Raw genomic sequence first — 18,151 nt, forward strand, 5'->3', positions numbered from 1 at the left:
CCATCCTGGACCTATCCTTTCTCAATACTTTCCTGTTAATCCCAAAATTCAAAATGCTTACCTTACAACAGTTTCTATCTATGCTGCCAAACAAAGCTTGGATGGTCACCTTAGACCTAAAGGATGCTTACCTGCACATCCCAATAAGGGGATCATGCAGAAAATTCCTGCGCTTCAGAGCAGGATCATTACACTTTCAATTCTCTACTTTGCCATTTGGCTTATCTACTGCTCCCAGGGTATTCACCAAATGTCTAGCTCATGCCATTGCCTTTTTCAGGCAAAATAATTTACAAGTTTATCCATACCTGGACGACTGTCTCATCCAGGCAGACTGCAAGGAGCTGCTCCTGCAGCATCTCTCATTTGTAAAAAAACACTACTCAACTCTCTGGGGTTCACTATCAACGAAAGAAAATCAAAACAGACACCTACAAGGAAAATCATATTTCTGGGAGCCTTACTGGACACAGAACAGCAAATGGCCTTTCTGTCCCCCAGAAAAGCAAAGTTTCCTACCAAAATGCTTCACTACTCTAGCCTCCCAAACCCAACTTTCTGCCAGGAAATTCCTGCAAGCTCTAGGGTACATGGCCTCATGCATCCTCCTGGTACCTCTGGCCAGACTGCAAATGAGGAAAATTTAGTGGATGTTCATCGTGTTACCCTGCTGCAGTCATCACACTTGGGTTATCCTGTCATCAGGCGGTCCCGCAGTCGGCCTGAATTCCAAAGTCCTGGTCCGGCATTGGTTGCCATTGCTTCTTCCCTGATGTCAGTGCGCCAGGGGTATATAAGAGGCATCCAACGCCGTTTTCTTCAGTCTTTCTTGCCGCGCGATGCCCGAAGCAGAAGCAGTTCGCAAGTGCCAGTCGGTCGACTCCTGATATTTTCGAAGTCGAATTTCAGATCCGAAGTCTTCAATAAGGCTAAGTACCCCATTGGGGAAACTTTTCTTGCCTCAGACCGATGTCAGAAAAAGTTAACAATTGTATTTCTTGTGGGAAGCAAATACCTCATAAGGATTTTCATTCTTATTGTATACCTTGCCTAGGCCCAGACCACGACGTCACTGCTTGTCGGTTTTGTGCTAAGTTCAATAAGCGAACTATAAAGCGACACTTTGATTTCGCACGACACTACTTTGGTAGAAAATTTAATTACACTATGCCGTCGGAGCAACCGTCTACCAGCGTGCACAAAAAACGCAAAGATAAGGACAGGCGTCTTAGATCCAAGCCAGAGTCCGAGGCCTCTGCTGGGTCGGTCGACGGTTCACCGGTTTTCAGTGAGGTGCCTACGCAGCCCCTGACTACCGCAGAATTGGAACCCCAGACCGCTTTGGATTCTCTGGCGGAGAGTTCTAGGCCGATGCAGCCATTTTCTTTAGACTCTACCGACGACATTGCAGAAGGAGAAGCCGGTGCTGCGGAAACACCTTCGGTTTCTGAAGGTGTCTTCAGACCGACGACTCTCACCATAAAGCTGTATCCTAAACTTAAGACTCCTCTAAAGCCTAAAAAGACTGCACTTCAGTCTCCAGTTCAAGGCCCCATGCCTAAGAAACAGATGCTTAAAATGGCTGAAGATTTGATTTCTTTAATCAGGGTTTCCCAACCCCCACCCGACAAGAGGCCTAGACAAGAGGAGGATTATGCCTCCTCTGATCAAGTGTCTATTTCCTCAGGCTCCTCTGAGGAACAAGATTACTCCTTTCCCCCTTATGAAGATTCTGATGCTGAGGATTCCATTCCCTCAGCTTCTCCCCCTGAAGTCTATTCCTTTGGGGAAACCTTACATACCATGAGGGAACATTTCCACTGGGAAGGTCAGGACTACTCCGACTCAAAAAAAAGGCTCAGAGAGTTTCTTTTACTCCCCCAGCACAGACCACTTGCTATCCCCCCAGTTTTAGACATTGCGGATGATGTTTACTTAGAATCTAGTCTAAATCCAGATTCTCTGCCTCCTGCTCCAGCCAAACCAGATAGATACTATTATAGAGTGCCTGACTCACACAAATTCCTTTACAAAAGCCCTGTTGCTGACCCAGAGACTATCTCCCAGGGTCCCAAAGGGGCTAAGGCTTCCATGGCTAAAAATCCAGTACCCTCTGAAAGGGACTCCAGAGCACTAGATAGGTGGGGGAAGAAGGTTTACACCTCAGTCACTCTAGCTATGAGAGCACTAAATTGTCAATTTCACATGCTTAAATACCAGCAATTCCTAATGTCTCAAATAAAACAAAAGATGAGCACACACCCTCAACAGTCTGAATTGAAGGAAATGCAGGATCTGTTGCATGCAGCTGAGCAGGTGGGCAAACATACTTTACAATGTGGATTTGATTCCTTGGAAGCTTCCTGTAGAGCAGCTGTTACTGGGTCTGTTATACGTAGGCATGCTTGGTTAAAGGAACAAACTTTGCCTGATCATGTTAAAGCAAAGTTACTAGATGCTCCCTTATAGCAGGATGTCCTATTTGGGGTTAAAGCAGAAGAAGTCGTAAAGAAAATGGAGGATAAGGCAAAATCTATGCAGACGGTCAAAGATTTCTTACAGGTACAGCCTCCACGCTTCAGCAGGAATTGGCCAACAAAAAATTGGTCCTTTCCAGCTACTGACAGACCACAGAGGGGTAAATACAGACGCCCAAGGGGCAGAGGACAAGCACAACCCCATTACACACCTCGACAATGGGGCACTGCAACACAGAAGGGAGGAGAAGACAGGTCCCAAACTACTAGAAGGCAAACACAATGACTTAAACCTCAAATTGCCAAGCAAAACTCTCTTGGCAGCTCCCTTGGGAGGAAAATTAGCACTTTTTACAGACAACTGGCGCATCGTCACAAAGGACAAATGGGTCCTTGACATTATTTCACAAGGATACAGATTCCGTTTCCACACCTTGCCAACGATAAGAGGAATGCCAAACCTGCCACAAAATCAATGGGCAGAGGCACAAAAACAAATTACAGCTCTCATGGACATGAGAGCCATTCAACTGGTACCTGCACGGGGAGCAAGGTCAAGGATTTTACTCAAGGCTCTTTCTAGTCCCCAGAAAGGACAATGCTTGGATACCCATTCTAGACCTTTCAATTCTAAACACCTTCTTACAAGTACCCAAATTCAAGATGCTAACACTACAGCAGCTTCTTCCCATGTTGGGCAAGAAAGCATGGCTAGTAACGTTGGACCTCAAGGAGGCATACCTGCATGTCCCTATCAGACAAAATTGCAGAAGATACCTCCATTTTATTGCAGATTCAACCCATTACCAATTCTCTGCACTGCCCTTTGGCTTATCCACTGCACCCAGGGTCTTCACAAAATGCCTGGCACCAGTAATTGCATACTGAAAACAGAGGAATTCAAATATACCCATACCTGGACGACTGCCTCATCCAAGCAGAAAGCAAGGACATTCTCTTACAACATCTGGCTTTTGTAAAACACCTTCTAAGTTGCCTAGGGTACACAGTAAACGAAAAGAAATCAAAACTAGTACCCTCACAAAATATGACATTCCTGGGTGCCAGCTTGAATACAATGGCCCAGAAGGCTTATCTGACGCCAGACAAACAACTACAACTGACTCAATACTTCAAAACAATGGCAACAAAGACCCAATTACCTGCAAGAAAAATTCTGCAGGCCTTGGGCTTCATGGCATCTTGCATACTACTAACACCATTTGCAAAACTGCATATGAGGAAATTACAGTGGTACCTAAAAAGTGTATGGACTCAACACAGCCACAGCTTGGACACAATGATATCTCTCATTCCCTGCCTTCAACAAGAGTTTCTATAGTGGTCACAGACATGTCACCTCAACAAGGGGTCAGCCTTTCACCTTGCCCCCAGCCAGGCAAGCTATGACAACAGATGCATCGGGACTATGCCTGGGGGACACACATGGCAGGACTGTGCGTTCAAGGCATATGGACTGCAGATCAAAGGAATCTACACATCAATCAAAAAGAAATGCTAGCTGTACAGAATGCCCTGACAGCCTTCAAGGACCTCTTACATCCAGGACAGTTTACAATAAGGACAGACAACACCACAGTAATGTGGTACATAAACAAACAAGGGGGTACACACTCCTACCCTCTATGCAGGCAAGCAATGACCTTGTGGAACACAGCACTGGCTTACCAAGTTCAGGTACAAGCTCAATTCCTGCCAGGAAAAAAGAACACATTGGCAGACGACCTCAGCAGAAACATCATGGATCCCCACGAGTGGAAACTGGATCCCTAAGTATTTGCAATGATAACTCAAAAATGGGGGCACCCAGACATAGACCTGTTTGCCAGCCCCCAAAACTATCAGCTAACAAAATTGTGTACAAGGACATTTCACCATCAAGCTTGGAAAGTGGACGCACTCTCATTCAGTTGGAAAAACCTGACAGTATATGTCTTCCCTCCATTGCCCCTTCTCACAAAGGTGCTGCTGAAAGTCAGGATGGAGAGACCCAGAATGATACTCATAGCCCCAGACTGGCCACGCCAGCACTGGTACCCGCTATTAAGGAATAAATATGACCCAGGGCCCACCATGGATTTTACCACAAATTACTCATTTGCTCACACAGCAAGACAATCAGATTCTACACAGCCAGTTCAAAACCTTAAATTTGGCTGCATGGAAAATCACCTAAGCAACCAGCCAGCTCCTCTTCCTCAAGCTGTTATGGATGTTAGTCTGGAAGCCAGGAGGCCCAGCACCAAGAAGGCCTAGTCGGACAAATGGAAAAGGATTTGCGCCTGGAACCAAGCTAAAGGCCAAAATACCCTTCAGCCACACATACCTCAGATTTTACAGTATTTAACTGAGATGTTACACAAAGGACTTTCTTTTTCATCTATTAAAATCCATGCCTCAGCTATTTCAGCCCACTACAACACGGATCCTCCCTTATTTTCACATCCGCTTCTAAGGCAGTTTCTCAGAGGGGCCAAAAACATTAGGCCCCCTAGGAGAGCACCTACACCAACCTGGGACCTCAATTATGTTATGGAAAAACTTACGCTACCTCCTTTTGAACCAGCATTCTCAGCTTGACTTAAAGTTTATATCATGGAAGACTGCCCTGCTACTAACAATAACTTCAGCCAGAAGAGTCTCAGAGCTACGGGCACTAATGGCAGTAGAGCCTTTCCTCATTTTTCATCAAGACAGAGTGTCTCTACGAACTAACCCCTCCTTTATGCGTAAGGTGGTGTCCAGTGTGGCTCTAAATCAAACCATCCATTTACCCACCTTCTTTCCAAATCCACAGAACAAAGGAGAAAGACTCCTGCACTCCTTGGACATTCACAGGCAACTACGTTACTAATTGAATAAAACTCTTTGTATCCTATGCTGCAGCTTCACAAGGAAAGGCAATCTCAAAACAGACCATTTCCAAATGGATAGGACATTGCATTTGTATTTGCTACACCCACCTTGGAAAACCAGTTCCTGCTAGCATAAGGCTCCACTCGACCAGGGCAGCAGCTACATCTACAGCCTTCCTCAGGGGGGTGCCAACCAAGGATATTTTGGAAGCTGCAACTTGGAGTTCAGTAGACACCTTCACCAAACACTATCACTTACCACTTTACTCTAAGACTAGAGCTGGCTTCACCACTGCAGTTCTGCAGGGCCTTCTAGCCTCCTCTAACCCTGTTTGGCTCCACCTCCCATCCTTAGCTTTGGGATTCTACCCAAGTGTGATGACTGCAGCAGGGTAACACGATGAACATAGTACAGTTTTGTACCTACCATAAATGTAGATGTTCGAGTGTTCACCCTGCTGCAGTCCCGTTTACCCTCCCTCCATCCCCTCTGACCTAACTAAAACCTTTCAATGCCTTAAAATCTGATACTACCTTGTGGTGTATTTGCTTATAGCTGGAGGGATGTTTTGTTTGTGCTAAACCTTTATTATTGGTACTATCTACTGACCACCATTTTGGGGGGGTCACCTGACATCTGGGGCAAGAAAAACTGAAGAAAATGGCGTTGGATGCCTCTTATATACCCCTGGCGCACTGATGTCAGGGAAGAAGCGACGGCAACCGACGCCAGGCAAGAACTTTGGAATTCAGGCCGACTGCGGGACCGCCTGACGACAGGATAACCCAAGTGTGATGACTGCAGCAGGGTATACACTCGAACATCTACATTTATGGTAGGTACAAAACTGGACTTTCATAAAGAACCTATGGTGTCAACACTCTCAACCTCTGGACACCTCCCTGCCTGTGATCCCTTGCATAAGATCGGAGTTCCTCTGGTGGGCCCAGGCCTGTGCTCTGAACAAGAGACTTCCATTCACCCTCCATCCATCAGACCAGACCATAACTACAGATGCTTCGAACATGGCCTGGAGTGCCCACCTGGAAGGCAGATGCGCCCAGGATCTCTGGGATGCTCAAATACTACCCTTGCACATCAACCAAAAGGAAATGATAGCAGTGCAAAACTCTCTGGCATCCTTCAAACCTTACCTCAGACCAGGGGGGTTTCTCATAAAAACAGTCATGTGGTACACCAGCAATCAGGGAGGGACTCAATCTTACCCCCTGTGCAGACTAGCCATGAACCTGTGACTAGCAGCCTCATCCATGGGACTAGATCTTATAGCCCAATACCTACCGGGCATCAACAACACCCTAGCAGTCCACTCAAGCAGAAACCTGCTGGACCCACATGAATGGCAAATCCACAGAGACATTTTTCTGTAAATTACCCACACATGGGGGACCCCCAAGTGGACCTGTTTGCCTCCCATTTAAATCACCAAGTACAAAAATTCTGCACCAGGGAGTACCATCACCGGGCCTGGAAGGCGATGCCCTGACCTTCCCTTGGAATACTCTCTTTGTGTATGCATTCCCACCCCTTCCTCTCATTCCAAAAGTACTAATCAAAATAAGGGAGGAAAAAACAAAAGCAATATTCATTGCCCCAGACAGCATTGGTACCCACTGCTGCGCAGCCTAGCTCTCCAGCCCCCACTGCAGCTACCTCTGATACCTCACCTGCTACCCCAGGTGGGGGGGGACTATGCTGCACCCAGACTTTCAAACACTCAAGCTCTTAGCATGGCTTATTCTACCATAACAAACAAGGAATCTATGCTAAGCAAGCAAGTCCTTGACATAATCACAGAAGCCAGAAGGACCAGCACCAGAAAATCTTATGCTGGAAAATGGAAAAGATTCTGCTTCTGGAGCCAGTCCAAGGGGGCAGACATTCATCTGCCCTCCATTCCTCTTATTCTAGATAATCTGGCTGAGCTTCTTAATAAGGGTCTCTCCTTCTCCTCCATAAAGATCCATGCCTCTGCCATCTTGGCATACTTTGATACAAAACAGCCATTGTTCTCCCACCCTCTTATCAAACAATTCCTTAGGGGAGCCTCTAATATCAGGCCTCCCAGAAGACAGCACACACCAGCCTGGGATCTTAACTGTGTTTTAGAAAAGCTTACTCTGCCCCCTTCGAGCCTGCAGCATCCTCAGAATTAAAGTACCTCTCTTGGAAGACTGCCTTTCTCCTAGCTATCACTTCAGCCAGGAGAGTGTCAGCACTTCAAGCTTTAATGGTCATTAATTTATCATCTTCCATGCAGACAGGGTCTCCCTGAGAACCAACCCCTCCTTCATGCCAAAGGTGGTTTTGGATGTTACCCTCAACCAGTCCATCCACCTTCTTCCCTAACCATCAGAACAAGGGGGAAATGATACTGCATTCTTTGGATGTGCACAGGCAACTCAGATTTTATCTGGACCATACAAAGACATTCAGGAAAACTGACCAGCTCTTGGTCAGCTTTAAAAAAGGGGACAGGGGAAACCAATATCCAAACAGACCATTTCTATATGGATAGCACTCTGCATCAAATTTTGCTACTCCTTCCATGGAAAACCTCCCCCTAGGATCATCAGAACCCATTCCACTAGGGCAACCTCTACTTCCACAGCATTCCTTAGAGGGGTACCCACCAAGGACATCCTGGAAGCTGCCACATGGACTTTAGTCCACACCTTCACCAAGCATTACCATCTGAATCTATTTTCAAAAGCTAGGGCTGGGTTTGCCTCTGCAATTCTGCAGGGCATGCTCTCCCAGTCATAAGTTTCTGTCACCCTTCCACTCAGCTTTGGGAATCTTCCCAATGGTGATGACTGTAGCAGTGAGAAATGAAGAACATAGTACAGTTGTGTGCACTTACCATAAATGTAGATGTTCAAGTGTTCTCACTGCTGCAGTCAGGTTCCCTCGCTACTTCTCCCTGATATCTGCTGTCCTTAGAGACACACATATTTCTGTTGGACTTCTTTGGTTAGTTAAGGCAAGAAAAACTGAGGGATTGGCATCACCTGCTCTCCTTTATAACTCGGATGACCTGACTTCACCCAGCAAGCTACAGAAGCCGGCACACAAAACCTTGACTCGGGTTTTCGGACCAACTGAGGGCTACCACAGCATGGATAACTCAGTGGTGATGACTGCAGTAGTGAGAACACTCAAGCATCTACATGTATGGTAAGTGTACACAACTGTACTTTCTGATTCTGTGTTATACCTCAGAAAAATCATCTCCCTTGTCAGACAAATTTGCTCACCCAACATCCCACAGGGAATCCTTAAAAGTCTGCCAACTCACAATTCTCCCAGAAAATAGGTTCCCAATTACCACTTTCTTCCCCTTCAGACCTCCAACATTTGCTGTCTGCCTGAGGAAAAATTCTCTGGATTCTACTTGGGGTATAAAAATATCTATGTAAAGATTTGCAGGCAAATCCTAAATCTTCGAGGTTTTGTTGCATATTTGGGAGACATGCATATATCCTCCCATTGTTTCTTTGTGAATTTTTTTATCCAGTCTCTTCTCAAACCTTTCTAATCTCCTCTGATTCTTATAGTTATCATGCAATATTTTGTAAGCTCTACTAATTCTTCCTTTTTTAATGGCAGCTTCTGTTCTAGATTCTATTTAAAACTCTACCAGTGCTGGTGTTTCATTTAGGACCTTCCTATTTCTTTCTCTTTGCCTGTACTCTGATATCAATCCCTGATAGGGAAGGCAGTCTCTAATCTGCAGTCCAAATACATTCTTGGCATCTTCCCATTCTATCATCTTTCCCTCTCTAGTTATTTGCTTCCAATACCATGGTTCCTTTGCCAATTTTCTCCAGTAAATTCTGGCCCTTCTTGCCTATTGTCTGTATCTCTAATTGCAGTCATTCCTATCAACAGAATCTCCTTTCTCCATTCCCATGTTGGTTTAGTTCTTAGAATACTGTCTACTACTTTATGTATATAATATTCTGCACGATTATTGCTCTTCTCCTTAAAGACCTGCATCCAAAATCCAAGGATCTTCTGGTTTCTTGAGCTTCCCCCATGTTTTATCATCATCCATTTCCACTTAGAATTATAGTTTTCTGCTTGTGATACTTATAGGAGTCTTAACTGTGTAGCTGTGAAATACCCCTTCAAATTGGGTAATCCCAATTTGCCCTATTCTACTGGAAGAATCGGATTATCCCACTGACTCTTGCTGTTTTCCCCTCTCAGATAAATTCCTTCAGCTCTTTATTAATTGCCACCCTCAGCTTCTCCCCTTGTTGATAAAAATAAGCCTGACCTGTGTATAAAACTCAAGGGACTAAAAACATTTTAACAGCTTGTATCTTACTGTCCAACCTCTGTGCATCTTTTATTTTACATGCTTGTCCCATTCCCCATTATGTCTCCCATTCCTATGTAGGTCATATCTTCTTTCTTGTCATTTTGCTGTATTCCTCCATCTTATTTTCTATTTGGATTATTTATACATATCCATGATTGTGTTTTCACCCTCTAAAGGACTGTAGTCATACCATTCTGTTTTACTTCAGAACAAACTGTGTTGCAATAGCATGCCTGTTTTGTGTATTGAGCTATAATTTATAATGTACCAGTTTCCAGTCTTCCTTTGAGTAACATATATATTTTCGTTTCCACTGTCTGTCTTATGACAGTGTTTTGGTACCATAATGTGCAAGCATTTCACTAGAGTAACTGAAGATCGCGTGGGGTAATGCGGCTTTTGGTTCGAACATGAACTGGCTGACACAAGATGAGGAACAGCAGCTTTTCATGGGGGTGGCAGGAATCCTTTGACTGCTATTGTATTTACTACTTGCTTCCTCACAAAAGTGCTTTTTTGTACAAGGAGTGTTTAATATAAACCATTAAATATTTCTTAAACTGGAAACTTAAAGCATGTATCTGTGTGTTTATGTGATGTTAGGAAGTAATAATGTGCCACAGTTTTACAGATTTGGGAGTGTATGTTTATTGAGTTTTAATTTTTTAGAGGCATATTTTTCTCATCTCTTTTTTCCTTGACTCCACAGTGACTGAAATTCCTCCAAATCAGGAAATCCTTCGTCGAATTTTCCAAAAAATTAATCTGGAACACCCAGTACTAACAACACGTTTAAGGCAACATAAGTGGAAAAGGAATGAGTTGCGGGCTGCCATGACTATCCCTCAAATTTACAGATTGCTTCAGCAAGAAAAGCGGAATCTGATAGAGGCAAGGTACAGAAATAACACTGGCTGTTTCACTGAGACTGAATGTCTGTGGCAGTGTAAGGGAGACCTTTGACTGTACATTAATACATTACCTTTTGAAACATATTTAACTAGAAATTGCTGTAGTTATCCCAGGAGCAAGAGATCTCTGTTAAGTGCATGGTAGTTTGGCTTCTGCATAGTGTGTGCATGAGGAGTACATGAGAGGGTCTTATAGGCAGGGAGGAAAGAGGAGAGGGTATATGGTCTGAGAGCATTTCAGGCAAAAAAAATTCAAATAGATGCCAGGCATAACAGAGTGAGCCACAATGATGTTATTGTCCCGTTTCTCCTTTATTAAATTATCACTTTTGAGATGTAACACACTTAGATTAGTAGAAAAGAAAACAAACCATATTAACATTTGCCATATCCATGCACTGTACATTACATACATGTTTTCTTTTACCAATTATTCACTCTGACATTATATAAATTGCTGAGTTCCTGCCTTCCCTTAAACCTCAGTACTCCTCCCGAACAGTATTCTGCATGTATTATTTCTATGTAATTTGCTCCTTCCTTTTCTAAAGGTCCCACCTCTAACTTTTTTTTTCCTCTCCTGTACAATATTCAGTATTTCAATTACACTTGGTTTAGATTTTGATTTCCATTTTCTAGTAAGTGCCTTTTTTTGCAGCCAGTAGCATTACACTTATTAAAGCATTACTGTTTCTAGATAACTCATAACCTGTGTCTCAGCTCAAAAGAATAATTTCCTTAGTTACAGCCATTTGCTTCCCCACCATTAATGACAGGATACTCTGCATGGAATTTTTAAAATCTGCCAACTGATTACACTCCCAAAAAACATGCCAGTTTAACTGTCTCATTTCCATCGGGTCTATATTAAAAGAAAGAATAAACAAAATAGCGAACGCTCATCTGAGAGAAAATGCAGTAACTCGAAGTTTGTCTTTATTGTAGTACAGTGAAGATTGGAATATTTGCCCTTTCTTCACTGTAGTGTGATCTCGGAGTTAGAATATATATTTAGCGGGGTTGTGGGGGGGGTGCAGCCCCCCACAACAACATTTTCGAGTTGCTGCATTTTTTGCTCATGTGAACGTTCGAAATTTTGATTGTTCGCTCTTTTAATATATACTTTTTCCATCACACTGTCATTATTTACTATCTGTTAATGGAAAATTATCTGAAGTCTTCTTGGAATATAAAAGTACCTATGCAAACACTTAAAAAAGGAAAAATCCTAAACCTTCTGGACTTTGCATCCTTGGGAGCCATGCAGACCAGACATCTTTCCATTGTTCCTGTGTGAATTAGTTTTCCAATGTCTGTTCTCAATCTTTTCTAACCTCCTCTGATTCATTCTTGTATGCCTTACCAATTATCACTTTTTTAAACAGCAGCTTCTGTTCTAGACTTGACGAAAAGCTCTTCTAGGGCTGATCTGTTGCATAGCACTCCCCTATCCCATTCTCTTTGCCTATATGCTATCAATCCCTGGTAGGGAAGGCAATGTCTAACCTGCAGTCCAAGCATTTCTTTGTCCTCAACCCACTCTATTACCTTTCTCTCTCTAACCTTGGTTCTTTTTCCAATGTTTTCAGTAAATTTTAGCCTCTTCTTGCCTCTTTTCTATACCACTACTTGTAGTCATCTCTACTGGCAAAATTTTTCTGTCCATTCCCATGTTAGCATTAATCCTTAGAATACTTTCTACAACTTTATGAATATAATATTCTGTATGATTGCTGTTATTCTCCTTATGTATCTATATCCAAAATTCTACTCTCTCCTTATTTGTTTCATCATCATCCCTTTCCACTTTTATTTGTAACATTCTGCTTGCATTAGGTATGTGAACCATAACTTCATACCTCTAAAGTATCCATTCAAATCAAGTAATCCTAAACCACCTTGTTTTACAGGGTGGATCAACTTATCTCTTAACACTCATCCTTTCCCCTCCCAAATAAATTTCTACAGCTGTTTTAATTATTGTCCTCAACTTCTCCACTGGTTGATAAAAATATGCTTGACATATATCTTAATATCCGTATCCATAAAGAAGAGCTTCTATTTTCTCAGTTTTTGTATTATCTTTTGTTTTGTCTTTCTCGCATATCCTTAGCTGCCGCAACAGAATCCTTTTTTATCCATACACATAAATACTTTATCTTACTGTGTTCCCTTAAATATGGGGATTTCTAAACAAATTCATGTGTGGATACTGCTATAGCCTTTGTTCTGTATTCATTAATTGTATAGCCTGAAAAGACGTGAAACTGTCTCAAAATGTTCCATAACACCAAAATGTCCTTTTCTGAATTAATCAAGTAAAAAACAATGTCATCTACAAATAAAGCCAACTTTTCTTGATTACCATACCACTTATATCCTTGAATTTCTGAGTCCTTTATTTCTTTGCCAATGTCTATAAATATTAAGCAAATAAAGTTGAAAGAGGATACCACCTTTGGCAATGCTGAAATTACAATAGGTTTATTAAAAATAAACAACCACAAATCCATATGTATCACTGCCCTCTATATTCCACCTGGTGATAACATCAAAACACTTGAAAACATCCTATCCTGGTTCTGTCACATAAAAAATGAAACCTATATCCTTGGTGATACCAAGATCAACTAGACCACTATTAACTCTGATGCTCCTTCCCACGCTATTAACCTGTACAATTTCTCCCAACTAATTAATTCACCAACCAGACCAAATAAAGATGGTACCTCTGGAACCATCATTGACTGGATCCTAACTCACCCAAATCTTATCACCAAAGCTAGAATAATACCAGATCCTCTCAGTGATCACTTACCTGTCTTTGCAGACCGGCTCCCATCTCCTCTACAAAAAAAAAGCACCATTACATTGAAACCCGCACCCTCTTCTCTTTTAAACCTCTAACTTTCTCTGAATGCCTAAAGCATATTAACTGGTCCCCTCTAAAAAACCTTTCACTAGATGATGCCGTATCCTATTTTAACCACTCATTCCTGAACCTCCTCAACCAGCAAGCCCCCCGGAGATCCAAATGCATCAAAACCAATCCCTGCCCATGGTTATCAAAAGAAACTAAACTAGCCATGCAACAAAGGGGCAAAAAATGGAAACAATATCAAAAACATAAAAACCCCAACTCTCTCCTAGAATTAAGCAACTTCGAAACTCCACAAAAAGCTAATAACTAAAGTCTGCAAAGCCCACTACTCCAAACTCCAGTCCTTTCACTCGACAAATCCCAAAAAATTCTGGGACTCCATCCCATCCATTCTGCACCCTGGTAATAAAGAAAACCCCTGTCCTAATCCCACCCTCTCTGACCTTAACACAGCCACCCAGTTCATCTCATTCTTCATAGACTGCATAGCCAGACTATCCACCTCCTTCCCACCTCCCTCCCCCAGCCCCTCCTGCCTCCACCCCAGTCACCTACCCCCTCCACACCCTTCTGCCTTACTCCCATTCCCACAAGCACTATAAAAAGACTTCTCCTCAAACTCAAACCCTGTCGCAGTGCACTTGACCATCTTCCACCTACCTTGCTCAAACAATCTGCAGACAGCATCGCCTATCCCATCTCTATTCTTATTAATAGATCCATACAAGAATCATACATCCCTTCTATCTGGTGCCATGCTTACATCATCCCCCTCCACAAAGGTGGCAAAAATGCTGGCACAACCAACTTCAGGCCTATAGCCATCCTTTCCCCTCTTTCTAAAATTCTAGAGAAAACCTTCCAAGCACAACTCATGATACACCTAACCCAAAACAATCTCCTCTCTCCCACCCAATACAGCTTCCGCCCTGGCCACTCCACCATGACTGCCCTTCTGTCCTTTCTGGAAATCATCAACCTTGAACTCGACTCGGGAAAATATGTATGCACGCTATTTCTAGATTTGTCAAAGGCCTTTGGCACCATCTCCCACTCCCTACTCATATCCCAACTCTCCACCCTACATCTCTCTCCCACCACCATAGCCCGGTTTTCCAGCTACCTGTGCAACCGCCAACAAGTTTTCCAATGGAAAACATCAACCTCCCCCGTCCTACCTACACCCACAGGTGTCCCTCAAGGTTCCGTTCTTGGCCCTCTAATATTTAACCTGTTCATTAACAACTTTCACCACTTCATCCCAGAATCGTCTGTCATCTAGTATGCAGATGACTCAACTATCATCTGCTCAGCCTTCAAACCCTCCTAGCTAAAACCCAGTTAGCCTTCTCTACAACAGAAACATGGATGCAGTCCAACCACTTGGCTCTAAATGCAAATAAAACCAAACTAATGATTTTTTGCCCTACCAAAAAATCCATTATTGAAAAAACCTCATTCACCGTACAGAGCCAGAACAACACCCCCCCTTGAAATTGTTCCCACCACCAAGCTTCTCGGCATCATCATTGATGAAGAACTAAAATTTGATACCCACATCCACTCCATAATCAAAGAAAAAACACACCAAAAGATAGGTCTCCTCTGCAGACACAACCACTTCTTCAGCCCCGCTACCATCAAACCCTGGCATCCATCTTCCTGCTCCCCTCCATTATATATGGTGACCCTCTGTTTATAAATCTCCACCTTGGCTTACGATCCAAACTTGAATCCTGCTACTACAAAATCTGCAAATTTGCAACCAATTCAAAAACTCATCCCACCACTACCACTCCCTCCTCTCACCCTCAGTTGGTTTGAACTACCCAACTACCTCAGTTACCTACAACTCACCATTGCCCAGAAACCATCTTTAAACCTGCAAACTGCAAATCTCTCGCTTCATCCTTAAAACCCTACATACCCAACTGCCCACTTAGATCCACTAACCAAAATCTCCTTCAGGTCCACAAACCAGCACGACCTCCTGGCCATCTACTGCTGTCCTACTCCTTAGCAAAACAATGGAACTCTCCCCCCCCCCTCATGCAACCTACTAAACCCTACAAATTTCATATCTCAGCTATTCCCTCATCTATCAGCCAAATGGGAATGCCCATGTCACGCTCCAACATAAACCGCTCTCCTACCCTGCACTGAAATTATCACCAGTTACCACTACTATTGCTTCATCTCAACCTAAAACAGTCTCTCCTGTACCTGGGACTGATTTTCTCTCTGCTATTTAATGTACTATACTTTCCATTAACAAATATTCTAGTACTTTCTCCATTCAAAATAGTTCACCTAACTTGCAAAGGATAACTAGCAATTTGTTTAAATGTTAACTTACCAAAAGCTTATTGACAAAAATGTCTTTTCTGTAAATACTCAACTTAACCGTATGTTTTAAATATTAACTCACTAAGTGCCTATTACATAATGTATTAGTCTTGCAAATGTTTAATTGTTCTGTACGAATCTTTGTTAATTTTTTGTAACTTGTAACATGTAATTTGCAATAATTTGGAGCTTTTCCTCCCAGGGCCTTCACTGAAAACAGGCTTTTTATGGCCCAGTGGACTTCCCTGGTCATCAAACTTAAAATAAAAATAAATAAAATTCCCCTGTCTGGTTCCTCTGTTCAAATACAGTTTATCAGAGAGCAACACACTCACCTTAATTCTTGCCTCCGATCCTTCATATATCCTCCTGCTTAACTGTTATTTTATCAGGGAATGCAGACACCTCCATTGCTCTGCTTATAAAATCCAATCTTATTCAATCAAATGCTTTCTCTGCATTGAGTCCCAACTACAGCAGAAGTATATATATTTTTTTATATTCTACTTCCTCCTGGATCATCATTCTTCTAGTAGTATTGTCAGATGTTTGCCTCCTCTCCACAAAACCACATTGGTCCATATATATTAATTTGAGCAACACCTTTGCCATTTTCTTAGTTAACATAGACATAAGCACTGTTTTAATCATGGTTTTAAAATTGAAATGGGGCTATAGGAAACTGGTCTGATGTTTTTTTTTTTTGCCTTCTTTGGATAATACAGTCACCACATCTTTATTCCAAGCTGCTGTTGTTTCCCATTCTGGTAAAATACTATTAAACAAAACCTTCCAAGTCTTAATCATATTCTTCCCTCATAAATTCCAGACTTACACAGGAATGCCATCTCATCTGATGTTGTTAAGCTTCAACTAATCCCTGACGGTGGTGGGTTCAGTTCCGAACCCTCGGAACTGACTCTGCCGTTATTTTCCAGCTCGCGCTCTACAAACTATTGAGCCTGGCTCTATCCATAATGCTCCTGACAGAGAATACCTCAGATCTCATTTGGCTTGTCACAGACCAGATGTGCCTTTATTATCTCCTGAGCCTTGGCGAATGTTTGTGAGTTATAAACTTATTTATATATATATATATATATATATATATATATATATATATATATGTATATATCTATCTTCCTAAAAACTTCTTGTAGTTAACTGTATCTACCTTTTTAACCCTATCTAATCTACCCGCTCCTCTTTGTAGTTTTTCTCTTACTGTAAAGTATTTTCTCCTTACCATTGTTGGTAACCCCCCTCACTTATCCTAAGGGTATTCTCCTTACCATCGTTGGTATTGCTTTCCTCATGCCTTCCAAAAAAGAAATATGTCTCTGCTTATATCTTCTTCTAGCCTCTTCTTCTAGCCTTTTCTTCCATTAAATATGTCTGAGAAGAAGCACTCTCCAATGAAACCTAAGGGCTCTTCAGGTTTCAAGAGATGTACTAAGTGTGAAGGGAAAATGCCCAACTCTGACGGGCATACCCTGTGTGTGTATTGTTTAGGCAAGATACATTTGTAACAGAATTGCGCTATTTGTCACTGGTTTTCTTCCTGTACCTTTATGGAAAGGAAGAATCAGCTTCTGTTGAAAGGCCTGTTAAAATCTCCCTTCAGCAAGGCTATTTCTGGATCTAAAGAGAAAACTGTGGAAGTAGGAACTTCTTCCTACAGTTCAAAAAAGAGACCTTCCTCGGTTCCAAGTTCTTTGGAACTGAGTGATGAGAAAAATTGCAAAAACTTCTTCAGTGCCGAAAAGCTCTTCAGCACCGGGAGAATTATCGGTGCCTGGTAAGACATCTTTGGAACACTCTGATGTCTCGACCTCTGCTCTGACTGACCCATCGGTACCGAAAACTTCAGATCTGTTTACTGCACCAAGGATGGTGTTTATTCTCCTTCTGTGGACCCCTTTAAGGACACCCATTTCGTGGAAGTCAGACGGTCCAGATCTCCTTCCACTGCATCAGTGATGTCTACTAAAAGTTTATCGGAACAGGGCATTATGAGGTTATTGGACCAGTTCCTAGTGGCAAGAGAATTACGTTCGGTTCCAAGCCAATCCAGCATCGAAACTGCTTATTCCATGACACCTGCATACACTCCTTCAACTCTGTCGGAGCCCTTGGAGTCCTCATTTCTGACGATCCCGGGTCCAACTGAGTTGGTTCCAGCAGCCTTTCCATCTTTGGTTCTGACTACAGCCTTGAGTTTTTCCAGGTCTTCTGCACTGGGGGACTCCCGGGGTCAGGACTCGATGGTCGGCTCCAGGATGCATGGTACTCTTTCGGCTCCTCTGAGCCA

The 18,151-nt window shown here is 42.7% G+C and overlaps 1 protein-coding gene across 1 annotated transcript in view; it reads left to right on the plus strand.

The window, feature by feature from the left end:
• TEP1 (telomerase associated protein 1) overlaps positions 1-18,151 on the plus strand; it is a 2,704,809-nt gene that overhangs the window by 666,367 nt on the left and 2,020,291 nt on the right. The window contains exon 9 of the mRNA XM_044058078.1: positions 10,412-10,598. Within this exon, the coding sequence (XP_043914013.1) occupies positions 10,412-10,598 (187 nt within the window). The remainder of the gene's footprint in view (positions 1-10,411; positions 10,599-18,151) is intronic.

This window comes from Protopterus annectens, chromosome 16.part0 (genome assembly GCF_019279795.1).
Source record: "Protopterus annectens isolate FY-2018-M chromosome 16.part0, PAN1.0, whole genome shotgun sequence".
Taxonomy (NCBI): Eukaryota; Metazoa; Chordata; order Ceratodontiformes; family Protopteridae; genus Protopterus; species Protopterus annectens.